We start from the raw sequence: 18,956 nt of genomic DNA, 5'->3' as shown, positions 1-18,956 counted from the left end.
CACTGTACATCAACTAGTGGTTGGACCAAAAGTTTGTTTTCATTTCTGACAGGGTTTTTTGTTAACTAAACGTTCATGTGAGTTACTCCCTTAGATCAAATCCCTTAGATCAAATCTTAGTAAGTGCTTATATATTTATGAAAAGACCAATCATCTTTATGAAGAGTGCATTGTTAATAAATGCAAGCAGACTTTTGGCCAGAAATTGAATGCTTCTTCAGTTAACTGTTATGTGTTTACCTCTTAGGATCATGTTTAAAGCAGTGTTACTATGCTACTGGATTCTTCAGATGGTTCAGATCGTTCTCGCCTCTGTTCCCAGCAGAATAATAGAGCATGCACAGGATTCCAGCTCAGTGCAGGATGTGGTCCCCCACACTGACCTCGCTGTTTTGGGCAGGATCAAGACCCTACTGTCTGCCTCAGGTGTGTTTTAAAATATGTCTTAATGCTCCACTGACTCGGGTTGACTTTGAGGTAGATTGTTCAAGTGAGTAAATATCTGGCAGTCAGACCACAACTGAGCTGTCATAGTGGAATTACCTGTAATATAAGGAACAGAATAGTGATTGTATTCCTGGCTCCAGTGGGGGACTGGAAGGTGGCCCAAGTATTGACTTTCGGTGATATGAAGCGTGGTTTTTAAACAGGAGAAAATGAACACAAAGCCCTGTGTATTTGTAATTTCACAGACCTCCTCATGGCTTGCAGGGGTGGGGGGGGGGGGGCGGAAGGAGACAGTCGCATATTATAATATGCTTGGATCTCTAACTTTACAATCTGATTTCAACATTAAATCTGTATTACTTTGAACAATATTAACTTCATAATATGAACTGATAACCATCCCGTAGTTTAACAGTTGGTGGATCACCTATGTTTTTACTCTCAGTTGGATATTTGTCTCTTCCCCTCTCTCCTTTTTTCTGATTTTGTAAAGTTTTTTTGATTCTATGATTTTTCTCTGGCTCTCTCTCAGTTTGGGTTTATGCTTCCCCAATTATTCTTCTTAATCACTCCTCCCAATATTCTGTTGGGAAGATGATAATCCAAAGCACTCTTCTGTGATCTAGCTCTTGTTATTTTATATTATACCTGTTCAGCTAAAGAAAAAAAAAGATTTGTAAGAGTCATCATTGTTAGTAAGAGTCTTTCTAATTTAGCAAATCAAAGTTGGATGTTTCATTACCTCACCTTGTGTTAACAGTTTTACAAATGATTTTATCACCAGGTTCACTGGCCAGATCTGCACTCAACAAAGCAATGGACATGGTTAAGGAGGATGATATATCAAACAAAATCATGCTGGATCCTGAGGTAACTGTAATTTTCATATATCAAGCAGAATATATGACTTACTACCGTACAGTATGGTAGTTCAAAAATTATTACAGATAAATATAGACTTTTCATAATTCCAAGAGAGTAAGAGGGAGGTGTCAAGAAATTCTTCTGTTATGTTGACTTTCAGCCAAAGCTCAGTTGATACCATTCTAACCAGCGAATCGTAATGATATTGGTTCAGTCCCATTTCAGGATTGAGTCACACTCCAGTGCAGGAATGAGGGAGTGCTGCATTGTTGGAGGTGCTTTCTTAAACCGAAGATTTTTCTGCCTGCCTTCGTAGATCCTGTGTACGATCCTGTCCCAATTCTCTCCACAGATGCTACCATACCTGTTGCGTTCTATGGGCTGTATATTGTATGTGTTGAACTGTTAAATGTAATCAGTTGCTTCAGTATTACAGTGTAAAAAAATTGGTATGCAGCTGTGCTTTCCTAATCTTTGTATTTAATCTTGCAGGCAATATCCAGTGCTGTGGAGAAGGACAGAGCAGAACGTTCACCCAGGAGGTGTGTCCGGCAATTGGAGTCCTGTTTTGGTCATGCACTACCTTGCTGTGATCCATGTGCTATTTGCTACTGCAGGTTTTTCAACGCAATTTGTTACTGCAGAACAATTGGTAACAGCTGTCACCAGGGCAAGATTTAGTTCTGTGCACTAGTGCCGTTTGCTAGAATATGTTTCTGTAAAGTGTATATGCACAAATTTATGTTGTATTCTCTTTAGTGTGTAACTTGTTGTATAGTTAAAATAAACTTACTGGATATATTTCAGAGAGGACCTTGTTTTTCAAGTATCACCTAGAATTTTATTTGGGACCAGTAAATGTCACCAATTTGAATAGATACTGTAGGACGTGTAACCCTTTGGGGAGATTTAAAATTCCACCTTTAAATCTGACCAAGAAAAGTCACTCCTCATAGAGTTTATTACAAGTAGGTATTAATCTCAGGATTTATTACACTTCAGGATACTGTACAATAATCTTTAAGACATAGAATCAAATTCTTTCCTCTTCTATTTTAATGGAATTTTTCATGCAAATCAGCAAATGAAGGAATTTCACATGAAGGCTTTTAGTATTTCCATGATAGGATCATAACATCAAGGTGTTAATTTCTTACATTTTTCCAGCTTATTTAATTTTCTTACAGCCTCTTTGAAGCTGTCCCATATTGATGACAGTTATGATTTCTATTTAAGCAGAAAGCACAAGCAAGGTGCAATACGTATAGTACTTCAGCAGCAGTTTGCAAAGAACGGTTGCTGTTATGTTATCCTACTGGTCCTTGGTTAGGGTTGGGGCATTATGGCAGGCACTTTCTATCCTCTGAACCTCTACTCTTTTAAAATAAATGTCAAACAGGTCAGACAGTCCCTGATCAGGCACCTGATCTGGACCTCCCCACTGAGAGCGGCAAGGTGGCACAGTGGTTAGCACTGCTGCCTCACAGCGCCAGAGACCGGGTTCAGTTCCTGCCTTAAGCGACTGACTGTGTGGAGTTTGCACGTTCTCCCCGTGTCTGTGTGGGTTTCCTCCGGGTGCTCCGGTTTCCTCCCACAGTCCAATGATGTGCGGGTCAGGTGAATTGGCCATGTTAAATTGCCCGTAGTGTTAGGTAAGGGGTAAATGTAGGGGTTAGGGTAGGTTGTGCTTTGGCAGGTCAGTATGTACTTTTTTTTAGATTAGATTAGATTACTTACAGCGTGGAAACAGGCCCTTCGGCCCAACAAGTCCACACAGACCCGCCGAAGCGCAACACACCCATACCCCTACATTTACCCCTTACCTAACACTACGGGCAATTTAGCATAGCCAATTGACCTGACCCGCACATCTTTGGACTGTGGGGGGAAACCGGAGCACCCGGAGGAAACCCACACAGACACGGGGAGAACGTGCAAACTCCACACAGTCTGTCGCCTGAGGCGGGAATTGAACCCGGGTCTCAGGCGCTGTGAGGCAGCAGTGCTAACCACTGTGCCACCGTGCCGCCCACAAATTAGATTAGATTACTTACAGTGTGGAAACAGGCCCTTCGGCCCAACAAGTCCACACTGACCCGCAACCCACCCATACCCCTACATTTACCCTTTATCTAACACTACGGACAATTTAGCATGGCCAATTCACCTGACCCGCACATCTTTGGACTGTGGGAGGAAACCCACGCAGACATGGGGAGAACGTGCAAACTCCACACAGTCAGTCGCCTGAGTCGGGAATTGAACCTGGGTCTCAGGCGCTGTGAGGCAGCAGTGCTAACCACTGTTGGGCCAAAGGGCCTGTTTCCACACTGTAAGTAATCTAATCTAATCTAAGTTTTCACGGTTAGTCCCCAAATCAAAGTGCATCCAAATTACTCCAATCATGTATATTCCATAGATGTAATTATGGGTTCAGTATGCATATATCCAAATACAGGCAATGCCTCATTAATCTCTGAACTGGAGGGGGACCAATATCTTGGCAGGCAGCTGTGCTAGTGCTACAAGGAAGGGTTTAAACTGGATTGGTGGTAGTGGTGGGGATCTCAACAGCAGGGAGGCAAGTGTGAGACTGGAAGGAGACACAGTAATCAGAAATTATGAAGCGGAGAGACAGGTCAGGCTAGAACACAACGGGGAGCAAGGAATGCCTGTTGGATTAAACTACTTATATTTCAGTGCAAGATGGCTGACAGGTGAGGCTGATGAACTCTTGGCATAGATAGATATGTGGGACTGGGATATTATAGCCATTACAGAAACATGGCTAAGGGAGGGAGAGGACAGGCAACTTAATGTACCAGGGTACAGGTGCTTTAGGTGGGACAGAGATGGTGGAAAGAAGGGAGGGGGAGTTGCATTTTGATTAAGGCGAATATCACAGCAGTAATCAGAGATGAAATAACTGAAGAATATTCCAGTGAGGCTTTGTGGGTGGAGCTGAAAAATAAAGGGATGGTGACATTATTGGGGTTGTATTATAGGCCCCCAAATAATCAAAGGGAATTAGTGGAACAAATATACAGGGTTAAAAAATCACACAACACCAAGTTATTATAGTCCAACAGGTTTATTTGGATGCACTAGCTTTTGGACTGCTGCTTCTTCATCAGGTCATTATGGAGTATAAGATTGTAAGACACAGATTTTAAACTTTGTACACTCCAATCCAACACCAAATCAAATATACAGGGAGATTGGGGACACTTGCAGGAACAATAGGGATGTCATAGTAGGGGATTTTAAAGTTCCTAACATAGACTGGGACTGCCATCGTTAAGGTGGAATTTTCTCAGTGCGTTCAGGAAAGTTTCCTCAAACAGTACCTAGAGGGTCTAACTCAGGAAGGGGCAAACCTCGACTTACTCTTGGGAAATAGGGCAGGACACGTGATGGAGGTGATAGTGGGAAAGCATTTTGGGACCAGTGACCATAGTTATATTCATTTTAAAATAGTTATGGAGAGGGACAAAACTAACCCATGGGTTCAAGTTCTAAATTGAGGCAAGGAAAAATTTGATGGAATTAGACAGGAGCTTTCAGGGTTGATTGGAGTAGTTTGCAGGTAAAGGGACCTCTAGCAAGTGGGAGGGCTTTTAAAGTGAGATAGCTAGAGTTCAAGGTCGATATGTTGTGAATGTTGTGCCCTCATTCAAGAAGGGCTGCAAAGATAAACCTGGGACTCACTACAGACCAGTAAGCCCAACATTTGTCGTAAGTTATTTGAGAAGATTCTGAGGGATAAGATATACATGCATTTGGAAAGACAGGCTTTGATTAGGAATACAGCTGCAAATGTGTTGCTGGTCAAAGCACAGCAGGCCAGGCAGCATCTCAGGAATAGAGAATTCGACGTTTCGAGCATAAGCCCTTCATCAGGAATAAGAGAGAGAGAGCCAAGCAGGCTAAGATAAAAGGTAGGGAGGAGGGACTAGGGGGAGGGGCGATGGAGGTGGGATAAGTGGAAGGAGGTCAAGGTGAGGGTGATAGGCCGGAGTGGGGTGGGGGCGGAGAGGTCAGGAAGAGGATTGCAGATTAGGAGGGCGGTGCTGAGTTAGAGGAAACCGACTGAGACAAGGTGGGGGGAGGGGAGATGAGGAAACTGGAGAAATCTGAATTCATACCTTGTGGTTGGAGGGTTCCCAGGCGGAAGATGAGGCGCTCCTCCTCCAGCCGTCGTGTAGTTGTGTTCTGCCGGTGGAGGAGTCCAAGGACCTGCATGTCCTCGGTGGAGTGGGAGGGAGAGTTAAAGTGTTGAGCCACGGGGTGATTGGGTTGGTTGGTTCGGGCGGCCCGGAGGTGTTCTCTGAAGCGTTCAGCAAGTAAGCGGCCCGTCTCCCCAATATAGACCCGATGTGGCCTCCTCTATATTGGGGAGACGGGCCGCTTACTTGCTGAACGCTTCAGAGAACACCTCCGGGCCGCCCGAACCAACCAACCCAATCACCCCGTGGCTCAACACTTTAACTCTCCCTCCCACTCCACCGAGGACATGCAGATCCTTGGACTCCTCCACCGGCAGAACACAACTACACAACGGCTGGAGGAGGAGCGCCTCATCTTCCGCCTGGGAACCCTCCAACCACAAGGTATGAATTCAGATTTCTCCAGTTTCCTCATCTCCCCTCCCCCCACCTTGTCTCAGTCGGTTTCCTCTAACTCAGCACCGCCCTCCTAATCTGCAATCCTCTTCCTGACCTCTCCGCCCCCACCCCACTCCGGCCTATCACCCTCACCTTGACCTCCTTCCACCTATCCCACCTCCATCGCCCCTCCCCCTAGTCCCTCCTCCCTACCTTTTATCTTAGCCTGCTTGGCTCTCTCTCTCTTATTCCTGATGAAGGGCTTATGCTCGAAACGTCGAATTCTCTATTCCTGAGATGCTGCCTGGCCTGCTGTGCTTTGACCAGCAACACATTTGCAGCTGTGATCTCCAGCATCTGCAGACCTCATTTTTTACTCTTTGATTAGGAATAGTCAGCATTGAGCATGGGAGATCATACCTCACAAATTTGTTAGAATTCTTTGATTATGTGACCAGGAAGATTGACGGGGTGGGGGTGGGATGGGGGCAGGGTGGTAGGTTTATTTTGTATCTATTTCAGTAAGGCCTTTGATAAGGTTCCACATGGTAGGCTGCTCTGGAAGGTTAGACAGCATGGAATCCAGGGTGAGCTGGCAAATTGGATATACAATTGGCTTGATGGCAGGAAGCAGAGGGTAATAGTGGAAGGATGCTTGTCGGACTAGTGGAGTGCCTCAGGGTCAGCGCTGGGCCCATTGCTGTTTGCTATCTATATCAATGATTTGGATGAGAATGTACAAGGCATAATTAGTAAGTTTGCAGATGACACTAAAATAGGCGGTGTCATGGATAGTGGGGAAGGTTATCATAAATTGCAGCAGGACCTTGATCAGCTGGGGAAGTGGGCCAAGAAATGGCAAATGGAGTTTAATATAGTTAAGTATGAGGTCTTTCATTTTGGAAAGTCAAATCAAGGTAGGAGTTTCATGGTGAATGGTAGGGCCTTAAGGAGTGTAGTGAAACAGAGGGACCTTGGAGTTCAGATGTACGGTTCCCCGAAAGTGGAGTCATGAGTAGACAGGTAAGTGAAGAAGCCAGGGCATTGAGGATAGAAGTTGGGAAGTTATGTTGAAGTTGTACAGGACATTGGTGAGGCTGCACTTGGAGTATTATCTTCAGTTTTGGTCACCTTTTTATAGGAATAATGTTATTAAACTGGAAAGAATGCAGAAGAAATTTATAAGGATGATGCCAGGTCTCAACAGTCTGAGTTATAGGGAGAGGTTGGACAAGCTAGAACTTGCTTTTTAAGAGGTTAGGAATCTAAGGGGGCATCGTGTTAAATGTTTAAGATCATTAGAGGCATGGATAAGGTGAATGCACTCAATTTTCTTTCCCAGGGTTGGGGAATTGAGGACCAGAGGACATCAGTTTAAGGTTAGAGAGGAAAAATAAAAGGGAACCTGAGGGCAACTTTTTTATGCAGAGGATAGGATGCATATGGAATGAACTGCCAGTGAAAGTGGTTGAATCGGGAATGTTAACAACATTTAAAAGGCATTTGAACAAATACATGCTTAGGAAAGGTTTAGAAGGATATGGGCCAAGTGCAAGGAATTGGGGTTAGTATTGATGGGCATTTTGGTCAGCATGGACCAGTTGGGCCAAAGGCCCTGTCTCCATGCTGTAGGACTCTATGACTCTGTAACCCATATCTTTGCTTTTAAACCTTTCTGTAAATCTTCCCTTGTTTTCGTGTTTCATGAAGACCTCAAAACTAATAACCATTCTAACCGTAAATAAATATAAATATATTTCTCTCTTCTAATTCTAGTAGAGGAGAAAGAAAAACACAGTCTCTACTACCATACTGAAACCTACCAAACACTGAAAAGTAACAAAAGAGGATGAAATTTAATTATGTTCAACGAGTAACAGGTTTTCCTCAAACCATGTAACTTTAGCTAGACGGAATAAGAAGTAGTGACATAGATAGCTTTATGCCTCAAACCGATCCTCTCTCTGTTAATCTGCAATAAGGAAATACTTGTAAATGTCAGACATCCTCCACTTGTAAATGGTTGATTTGAAAACCAAAATGTGGTTCCTTTTTGCACAACTGCAATTCCAGATAAAGCATTTGTTATGTAATCCCCTTCAAGCTTATATCTTAATAAATGCCATCAGGTTCTGACATGAATTTCTAAAGGTTGTCTTAAACTTAATTGAAAGCAATGTCTTGATTCTGCACCACGAACATTCATTATGTTTTTATTCAGCGAGAATGTAGCAGTGAGATCACAGTTTCCCAGATGTACAAAAAGCTCATGTTCAACGGCAGCCTTTTTATCTGCATTAAAGTGCATACAGTGGACTATGAAGCCAGTGTAGCTCAGTGTGCTGCTAGCACTACTTCACTGCTTTCCTGCAGGAGATCCTACATGGGGCTTCTCCTGGAACTGGGAGGCAAGCAGCTTGAGAAGGTGTCCCAGCAGCTGAGATGTCTGGGGTGCCATTTCTTAGGGTTGCTGTGGTTTTGTGCCAGCTGCATTTGTGCACAGCAGGTTCAAGCTTGGTGTGTAAGGCTTATTGTGTACCTCAGAGAGGCGAAGGGGTCAGCTTCAGAAGACTATCTTGAGTATTGGCAACATCAACATCATCCCTTCCCATGGCAGCACTTTCACATTCTGCCTGTTCAAGTGCACATCCCTGGTAGGTGAGAATACCTGCTTGAAGAATCCACCCATCCATATGCCAGCACTACAACAAACAAGATTCTGATCTATAATCTGTGCATCCCCTTGGCGAACTGCCATTAGAGTGATCGCTCTTAAAATATGGAGCTTATTCATGAGTGTGTCTGGCACTTTGTAATGCTCAAACTATGGATGGACCCCTCTGAGTTTTGCACAGGGGATGTCACTGTCTCTGATAGAAATCAGTTGCCGCTGCATAAGCCTCCACAATGCAGAGGGTCTAGACTAGACTTACAGTGTGGAAACAGGCCCTTCGGCCCAACAAGTCCACACCGACCCGCCGAAGCGCAACCCACCCATACCCCTACATTTACCCCTTACCTAACACTATGGGCAATTTAGCTTGGCCAATTCACCTGACCCGCACATCTTTGGACTGTGGGAGGAAACCGGAGCACCCGGAGGAAACCCACGCAGACACGGGGAGAATGTGCAAACTCCACACAGTCAGTCGCCTGAGTCGGGAATTGAACCCGGGTCTACAGGCACTGTGAGGCAGCAGTGCTAACCACTGTGCCACCGTGCCGCCCACGAGGTTCTGAGGTTCTGAGGTCCCTGAGGTTCTGTCTCTCCAGCTAAATCACTACAGCTAGAGCTATGCTAAAACCTCCTATGGAGGTGACACATAGCATTACTCCATTACCTGTTCCTTCATGTGTGCCATGGTCTTCACCTTGTGTCACCTGTACAAACATTACCTGAAGCCCCATGGGTTTTTGTGCTGTTGGAATGGGCAGATGAATCCCGTCACCATGATTTCTCTGTGAGGTAGCCAGAACCTCCACACTCAGCTGATGCTAATCCTCCAGCATCAGCCCTGGGTAAGAGAGAAAACGTTAGGTGCTCCCTTCAACAGATGTTTGTCAGCATACCAAGTGGCATCGACTGAAAACAATGTTAAAAGGTTGGAACTGCTTCAAGGAATATTCATGAAGCATTCAATAACCTGGTACTTACCATCTCCAACAGCCTGTGCTGTGGTCTCCCTGCCAAGGTAAAGGACTTCCTCCTCCTCCACAACTGCTAGTATTGTCAGGATGGCCAGTCCTGCTCACAATATGATAACAAGCCTGGGAAAATCCAACCCAAAATGTCTATGGCGCAAAAATGGTTGAGGATCAAAAATTGAGAAAAGGGCAGAGAGACAGAGTACAAATGCCTAATATTTATAAGTCACTCATAGCGTCATAGAGTCATACAGCATGGAAACAGACCCTTCGGTCTAAACAGTCCAACGCCACCATAATCTCAAACTAAACTAGTCCTACTTATCTGCTCCTGGCCCATATCCCTCCAGAACATTTCTTATTCATGTACTTCTGAAAACGTCTTTTAAATGTTGTAACTGTACCCACATTGACCAATTCCTTTGGAAGTTCATTCCACATACAAACCACTCTCTGTGTAAATACGTTACCCCTCATTTATTTTTTCAATCTTTCCCTCTCAGCTTAAAAATATATCCTCTCGTCTTGAAATCCACAAACTTGGGGAAAAGACACACGTCAATCACCTTATATTAGATTCCTGACAGAATGGAAACAGGTCCTTTGGCCCAACCAGTCCACACCGGCCCTCTGAAGAGCAACCCACCCAGATCCATTTCCCTTTGACTAATGCACCTAGCACTATGGGCAATTTAGCATGGCCAATTCACCTGACCTGCACATCTTTGGACTGTGGGAAGAAACCAGAGCACCCAGAGAAAGCCCAGGAAGACATAGGGAGAGTGTGCAAACTCCGCACAGACAGTCATCTGAGGCTGGAATCAAACCTGGGACCCTGGTGCTGTGAGGTAGCAGTGCTAACCACTTAGCCACCGTGCCCTGCCACCTTAGCCATACCTCTAATCATTTTATAAACCGCTATAAGGTTGCTCCTCAATCTCTTATGCTCCAATGAAATAAGTCCCAGCCTATCAAGTCTCTGCTTATAACTCAAACCATCCATTCCTGGAAACATGCTGGTAAATCTTTTCAGAGCCTTCTTCAGCTTAATAATATCCTTTCTATAACTGGGCAACCAGAACCGGAGACATCCTGTACAACCTCAACATGATGTCCCAATTCCTATCCTTCTTCATTATCCACTATGCCACCAATTTTGGTGTCATACTTAAACTTACTAACCATGCCTTCTATATTCATATCTAAATCATTTATATAAATGACAAACAAAAGTGGACTGTACTGATCCCTGTGTAACACCGCTAGTAACAGGCCACCAATCCAAAAAATAAGCTTCCATTCTTACTCTCTGTCTCCTGCCATTAAGCCAATATTGTATCCAATTGGCAAGCTCACCCAGAATCCCACCTGATCAAACAATTTATAATTAGACTAAGTTGCGGAACCTTGTCAAAGGCTTTACTAAAGTCCAAGTAAAAAAATGTCCATTGCTCTGCCCTCATTAATCTTCTTGGTTACTTCCTCAAAAAACTCAATCAAGTTTGTGTGACATGAGTTCCCTCACACACAGCCGTGCTGACTATCTCTAATCAATCCTCTGCCTCTCCAAATGTACGTAAATTCTATCTTTCAGAATCACTTCTAACAACTTACTCGCAGGTCTACAGTTCCCAGACTTCTCCTTACATCCCTTCTTGAATAAAGGCACAATAGCAGCCACTCTCCAGTCATCCAGCACCTCACCTGTAGTTGTATATGACACAAATATTTCTGTAAGGAGCCTCACAATTTCCTCCCTAACTTCTCACAATGTCCTAGGGCTGAAGTACAAGTCTTCAGCATTACATCCAAGACCTTGTCAGTGTTCCTAATATTTCCTGCATTTAGTGCCTTCAGCCATTTTTTGATGTCACATGGAGTGGATTGGAATGTCTGAATTCCAGGCTCATGTTCTGATGGACTACTGCATTTTAACAGATGCTGTCTTTTGCTAATCTGCGATTCAGTCCACAGTGGATATAAGTGATCTCTTTGTAACATTTTGAAGAAGAGCAAGGAGCCAGACCAGTTGTCCTGGTCAGTATTCATCTCTCAATCACACCACAAAAACAGATCATTAGATCAGGATCACACAGCTGTCTTGATGAGCTTCTGTGCACAGCTGGATACTGTGTTTTCCTATGTTTCTAGTTTGATGATGTAGTTTATTAATTATAATATGCTTCATCAGGCAGTAAAAGATACAATATGAGTTTATTTTACTATGAATTTGTGCAAGTCGCCCAAATACATGGTATTTAACCACAGCTGCCACCAGATGGCGCCTTAAAACAATTTAACATAAGTTGTTCAGGTCATCCTTGAGGAGAAAGCGAGGACTGCGTCCGTTGCTCCTGATGTGGTCTCCTCTTCATTGGGAAGACAGGGCACAAACTTGCGGAATGTTTTGAAGAACATCTCTGGGACACACGCATTAAACAACCCCACCACCCTGTGACCAAACACCTCAACTCCCCTTCCCACTCCACCAAGGACAAGCAAATCCTGGGCCTCCTCCATCGTCAAATCCTATCCATCCGACGACTGGAGGAAGAACACCTCATCTTCCACCTTGGCAGTCTCCAAACACACAGCATCAATGTTGATTTCACCAGTTTTCCACATCTCCCCTCCCTCCATCTTATCCTAGATCCAACCCTTCAACTCAGCACTGCCTTCTTGAACTGTCCATAAGACCATAAGACAATAAGACATAGGAGTGGAAGTAAGGCCATTCGGTCATCGAGTCCACTGTGCCATTTAATCATGGCTGATGGGCATTTCAATTTCACTTAACTGCACTCTCCCAGTAGCCCTTAATTCCTTGCGAGATGAAGAATTTATCAATCTCTGCCTTGAAGATATTTAACGTCCTGGTCTCCACTGTGTTCTGTGGCAATGAATTCCATCGGCCCACCATTCACTGGCTGAAGAAATGTCTCCTCATTTCCATTCTAAATTGACCCCCTTTAATTCTAAGGCTGTGCCCACAGGTCCTAGTATCCCTGCCTAATGGAAACAACTTCCCAGTGTCCACCCTTTCTAAGCCACGCATTATCTTGTAAATTTCAATGTGATCTCCCCTCACCCTTCTAAACTCTAATGAATACAATCTCAGGATCCTCAGCCGTTCATCATATGTTAGGCCTACTATTCCAGGGATCATGTGAGTGAATCTCCACTGGACACACTCCAGTGCCAGTATGTCCTTCCTGAGGTGTGAGGCCCAAAATTGGACACAGTATTCTAAATGGGGCCTAATTAGAGCTTTCTAAAGTCTCAGAAGCACATCACTGCTTTTATATTCTAACCATCTTGAGATAAATGACAACATTACATTTGCTTTCTTAATCGCAAGCTCAATCTGCAAGTTAACCTTTAGAGAATCTTGGACTAGCCCTTCCTTTGTACTTTGGCTTTATGAATTTTTCCAACATTTAGAAATGAGTCCATGCCTGTATTCTTTTTTCCAAAGTTCAGGACCTCACATTTGGTTACATTGAATTTCATCAGCCATTTCCTGGATCACTCTCCTAAACTGTCTGAATCTTTCTGCAACCCACACCCCACCTCCACATTACTACCTGCCTGTCCACCTAACTTCGTATTATTGGCAAACCTTACTTGAATGCCCTCAGTCCCTTCATCCAGATCATTAATATAGAAAGTGAACAGTTGCAGCCCGAACACAACCCTGCGGGACACCACTTATCACCGGCTGCCATTCTGAAAAAGAACCTTTTATCCCAGCTCTCTGCCTGCTGTCAGACAGCCAATCCTCAACAATGTCAATAGCTCAACTTGAACATCATGGGCCCTCACCTTACTCAGCAGCCTCCCATGAGGCATCTTATCAAAAGCCTTTTGGAAGTCTAGATAGATAACATCCACTGGGTTTCCCTGGTCTAACTTACTTGTTACCTCTTCAAAGAATTCTAAAATGTTTGTCAGGCATGACCTTCCCTTATTAAATCCAAGCTGACTTGTTCTAATCTGACCCTGCACTTCCAAGAATTTAGAAATCTCATCTTTAACGAAGGAGTCTAGAATTTTACTAACAACCGAGGTTAGGCTAATCGGTCTATAATTTTATATCTTTTGTCTTGAACAAAGGGTTACAACAGTGACTTTGCAATCACCTGGAGCGTTCCCTGACTCCAGTGATTTTTGAAAGATCACAACTAACTCCTTCGCTATTTCATCAGTGATCTCCCTCAGAACTCTAGAATGCAGCCCATTTGGGCCAGGAGATTTATCAATTTTTAGACCTTTTAGCTTTCTAGCACTTTCTATTTTGTAATGGCTACCATACTCAACTCTGCCCCTGATCCTCCTTAATTGTTAGGATATTACTCATGTCTTCCACTGTGAAGAGTGATGCAAAGTACTTATTAAGTTCTTTAGCTATTTCCTTATCTCCCAGCACTAGCCTTTCTGCATCAATTTGGAGTGGCCTGATGTCTACTTTGCCTCTCGTTAGTTTCTTATGTATCGAAAGAAACTTTTATTATCTGTTCTAATATTACTGGCTAGCCTACCTTCATATTTGATTTTCTCCTTCTTTATTTCTCTCTTTGGTATCCTCTGTTTGCTTTTGTAGTCTTCGAGGAGAAAGTGAGGTCTGCAGATGCTGGAGATCAGAGCTGAAAATGTGTTGCTGGAAAAGTGCAGCAGGTCAGGCAGCATCCAAGGAGCAGGAGATTCGACGTTTCAGGCATAAGCCCTTCTTCAGGAATGAGGAGAGTGTGCCAAGCAGGCTAAGATAAAAGGTAGGGAGGAGGGACTTGGGGGAGGGGCGATGGAGATGTGATAGGTGGAAGGAGGTCAGGTTAGGGTGATAGGCCGGAGTGGGATGGGGGCAGAGAGGTCAGGAAGAAGATTGCAGGTTAGGAGGGTGGTGCTGAGTTCGAGGGTTGGGACTGAGACAAGGTGGGGGGAGGGGAAATGAGGAAACTGGAGAAATCTGAGTTCATCCCTTGTGGTTGGAGGGTTCCTAGGCGGAAGATGAGGCGTTCTTCCTCCGACCGTCGTGTTGTTATGGTCTGGCGATGGAGGAGTCCAAGGACCTGCATGTCCTTGGTGGAGTGGGAGGGGGAGTTAAAGTGTTGAGCCACGGGGTGGTTGGGTTGGTTGGTCTGGGTGTCCCAGAGGTATTCTCTGAAACGTTCCGCAAGTAGACGGCCTCGATCTCTTTATAGCCAACCGCCGCCGCGACATTAACCGCCTCAACCTGTCCACCCCTCTCACCCACTCCAACCTCTCACCCTCGGAACGTGCAGCCCTCCACTCCCTTCGCTCCAACCCCAACCTCATTATCAAACCGGCAGACAAGGGAGGCGCGGTAGTAGTTTGGCGCACCGACCTTTACACCACTGAGGCTAAACGCCAGCTCGCTGACACCTCCTCCTACTGCCCCCTTGATCATGACCCCACCTCCCACCACCAAACCATCATCTCCCAGACCATCCATAACCTCATCACCTCAGGGGATCTCCCATCCACCACCTCCAACCTCATAGTCCCACAACCCCGCACCACCCGTTTCTACCTCCTGCCCAAAATCCACAAACCTGACTGCCCTGGCCGACCCATTCTCTCAGCCTGCTCCTGCCCCACCGAACTCATCTCCGCATACCTCGGCACAGTCCTGTCCCCCTTAGTCCAAGAACTCCCCACCTACGTTCGGGACACCACCCATGCCCTCCACCTCCTCCATGATTTTCGCTTCCCCGGTCCCCAACACCTTATCTTCACCATGGACATCCAGTCCCTGTACACCTCCATCCCCCAACACGAAGGATTCAAAACCCTCCGCTTCTTCCTTTCCCGCCGCACTAACCAGTACCCTTCCACTGACACCCTCCTTCGACTGACTGAACTGGTCCTCACCCTGAACAACTTCTCTTTCCAATCCTCCCACTTCCTCCAAACCAAAGGAGTTGTCATGGGCACCCGCAGGGGCCCCAGCTATGCCTGCCTCTTTGTAGGATATGTGGAACAGTCCATCTTCCGCAACTACACTGGCACCACCCCCCACCTTTTCCTCCGCTACATCGATGACTGTATCGGCGCTGCCTCGTGCTCCCACGAGGAGGTTGAACAGTTCATCCACTTTACCAACACCTTCCACCCTGACCTCAAATTCACCTGGACCGTCTCAGACTCCTCCCTCCTTTCTTAGACCTTTCCATTTCTATCTCGGGCGACTGAATCAACACAGACATCTACTATAAACCAACTGACTCCCACAGCTACCTAGAGTACACTTCCTCCCACCCTGCCCCCTGTAAAAATGCTATCCCATATTCCCAATTCCTTCGTCTCCGCCGCATCTGCTCCCAGGAGGACCAGTTCCAATACCGTACAGCCCAGATGTTCTCCTTCTTCAAGGACCGCAGATTCCCCCCAGACGTGATCGAGGATGCCCTCCACCACATCTCCTCCACTCCCTGCTCCTCCGCCCTTGAGCCCTGCCCCTCCAACCGCCACCAGGACAGAACCCCACTGGTTCTCACCTACCACCCCACCAACCTCCGTATACAGCGTATCATCCGCCGTCATTTCCGCCACCTCCAAACGGATCGCACCACCAGGGATATATTTCCCTCCCCTCCCCTATCAGCATTCCGAAAAGATCACTCTCTCCGTGACTCCTTCGTCAGGTCCACACCCCCCACCAACCCAACCTCCACTCCCGGCACCTTCCCCTGCAACCGCAAGAAATGCAAAACTTGCGCCCACACCTCCTCCCTTACTTCTCTCCAAGGCCCCAAGGGATCCTTCCATATCTGCCACAAATTCACTTGCACCTCCACACACATCATCTATTGCATCCGCTGCACCCGATGTGGCCTCCTCTATATTGGAGAGACAGGCCGTCTACTTGCGGAACGTTTCAGAGAACACCTCTGGGACACCCAGACCAACCAACCCAACTACCCCGTGGCTCAACACTTTAACTCCCCCTCCCACTCCACCAAGGATATGCAGGTCCTTGGACTCCTCCATCGCCAGACCATAACAACATGACGGTTGGAGGAAGGGCGCCTCATCTTCCGCCTAGGAACCCTCCAACCTCAAGGGATGAACTCAGATTTCTCCAGTTTCCTCATTTCCCCTCCCCCCACCTTGTCTCAGTCAAATCCCTTGAACTCAGCACCGCCTTCCTAACCTGCAATCTTCTTCCTGACCTCTCCGTCCCCACCCCACTCCGACCCATCACCCTCACCTTGACCTCCTTCCAACTATCACATCTCCATCGCCCCTCCCCCAAGTCCCTCCTCCCTACCTTTTATATTAGCCGGCTTGGCACACTCTCCTCATTCCTGAAGAAGGGCTTATGCCTGAAACGTCAAATCTCCTGCTCCTTGGATGCTGCCTGACCTGCTGCGCTTTTCCAGCAAAACATTTTCAGCTCTGCTTTTGTAGTCTTCCCAATCTTCTGATTTCCCTGTGCTCTCGGCCACTTTATAGGCTCTCTCTTTTTCTATGATACATTTCCTGACTTCCATTGTCAGCCATGGCTGTCTAATCCCCCCCTCCCCCCACCTTCGGATATTCTTTCTTTTCTTTGGGATGAACCTCTGTACTGTGTCCTCAATTACAGCCAGAAACTCCTGCCATTTTTTGCTCTACTGTCTTCCCCACAGGCTCTGCTTCAAGCCGATTTTCGTCAGTTCCTTTGTTATGTCACTTTAATTACCTTTATTGAACAATAACACCATTGCATCTGATTTTGCCTTCTCTCTTTCAAACTACAGACTGAACTCTTCCATATTATGATCGCTGCCTCTGAAGTGTTCCCTTACTTTAAGATATTTTATAAAGTCTGGATCATTACATAGCACTAAGTTCAGAATAGCCCGCTCCCTTGTGGGCTCCATAAGACCATAAGACATGGGAGTGGAAGTAAGGACATTCAGCCCATCAAGTCCACTCCACCATTCAATTATGATTGATGGGCATTTCAGTGCCACTTACCTGTACTCTCCCCGTAGTCCTTAATTCCTTGCGAGATCAAGAATTTATCAATCTTTGCCTTGAAGACATTTAATGTGCCGGCCTCCACTGCACTCTATGGCAATGAATTCCACAGGTCCACTATTCTCTGGCTGAAGAAATGTTGCCTCATTTCCATTCTAAATTGATCCCCACATGTCCTAGTATCCCTGCCTAATGGAAACAAATTCCCAGTGTCCACCATTTCTAAGCCATGCATGATCTATTTCTATTAGATCTCCCCTCAACCTTCTAAACTCTAATGAACACAATCCCAGGATCCTCAGCCATTCATTGTATGCTAGGCCTACCATTCCAGGGATCATCCGTGTGAATCTCCACTGGACATGCTCCAGTGCCAGTATGTCCTTCCTGAGGTGTGGGGCTCAGAATTGGACACAATATTCTAAATGAGGCCTAACTAGAGCTTTATAAAGTCTCAGTAGCACATTGCTGCTTTTTCATTCCAACCCTCTTGAGATAAATGACAACATTACATTTTCTTTCTTAACCACAGGTTCAACCTGCAAGCCATCCTTTACAGAATCCTGAACTAGCTAGAATCTAGAATCCCAGATTCCTTTGTACTTTGGCTTTATGAATTTTCTCACCGTTTAGAAAATAGTCCATGCCTGTATTCTTTTTTCCCCAAAGTGCAAGACCTCCCACTTGCTCACATTGAATTTCATCAGCCATTTCCTGGACCACTCTCCTAAACCGTCTAAATCTTTCTGCAGCCTCCCCACTTCCTCAGTACTACCTGCCTGTTCACCTAACTTCGTATCATCGGCGAACTTCGCCAGAATGCCCCCGGTCTCCTCATCCAGATCATTAATATATAAAGTGAACAGCTGTAGCCCCAATACTGAACCCTGCAGGACACCACTTGTCACTAGCTGCCATTCTGAAAAAGGCTCTCTCATAAACTGTTCCAAAAAGCCATCCTGTAAGCATTCCATGAATTCTCTTTCTTTGGATGCATCCACAACATTATTCATCCAGTCCACCTGCATACTGAAGTCCTCCATGATCACCATGACCCTGCCTTTCTGACATGCCCTATCTATTTCCCAGCACATATTGCATCCCGGTCCTGACCACTGTTAGGAGGTCTGTACGTAACTTTCATTATGGTTGTTTTTGCCTTTGTGGTTCCTCAACTCCACCCATTCTGTCCTACCTGTCCATCTTCCTTCCCACCTATCCGCTCCACCCTCCACTCCGACTTATCACCATCACCACCCACCTTCATCTACCTATTGCACTCCTAGCTACCTTGCCCACAGACCACTTATCTCTCAGCCTCCTTGGGCATCGCCCCATCCACATTCCTAATGAGGAGCTTATGCTTGAAATGTTGACTCTCTTGCTCCTCGGATGCTGCCTGACCAGGTGCGC

At 45.7% G+C, this 18,956-nt stretch overlaps 1 protein-coding gene across 1 annotated transcript; it reads left to right on the top strand.

Moving 5' to 3' along the window:
• Positions 1-251: 251 nt before the first annotated feature.
• LOC132824080 (agouti-related protein-like) lies at positions 252-1,992 on the top strand. The gene is made up of 3 exons (XM_060838349.1): positions 252-426; positions 1,232-1,317; positions 1,804-1,992. The coding sequence occupies exons 1-3, from the start codon at positions 252-254 to the stop codon at positions 1,990-1,992; spliced, it is 450 nt and encodes a 149-aa protein (XP_060694332.1).
• The last annotated feature ends 16,964 nt before the right edge of the window (positions 1,993-18,956 follow it).

The sequence above is a fragment of the Hemiscyllium ocellatum genome, chromosome 17 (genome assembly GCF_020745735.1).
Source record: "Hemiscyllium ocellatum isolate sHemOce1 chromosome 17, sHemOce1.pat.X.cur, whole genome shotgun sequence".
Lineage (NCBI taxonomy): Eukaryota > Metazoa > Chordata > Chondrichthyes > Orectolobiformes > Hemiscylliidae > Hemiscyllium > Hemiscyllium ocellatum.
Note: the sequence above shows the minus strand (reverse complement) of the source record. Positions and strands in the feature narration are given on the sequence as shown.

Bases quoted from the DNA above. Each gene is read 5' to 3' on its own strand.
- LOC132824080 (XM_060838349.1), top strand. From the start codon at position 252: ATGTTTAAAGCAGTGTTACTATGCTACTGGATTCTTCAGATGGTTCAG. The intron at 427-1,231 runs GTGTGTTTTAAA...TTTTATCACCAG, and splicing joins GACCCTACTGTCTGCCTCAG to GTTCACTGGCCAGATCTGCA. The intron at 1,318-1,803 runs GTAACTGTAATT...TTAATCTTGCAG, and splicing joins AAATCATGCTGGATCCTGAG to GCAATATCCAGTGCTGTGGA.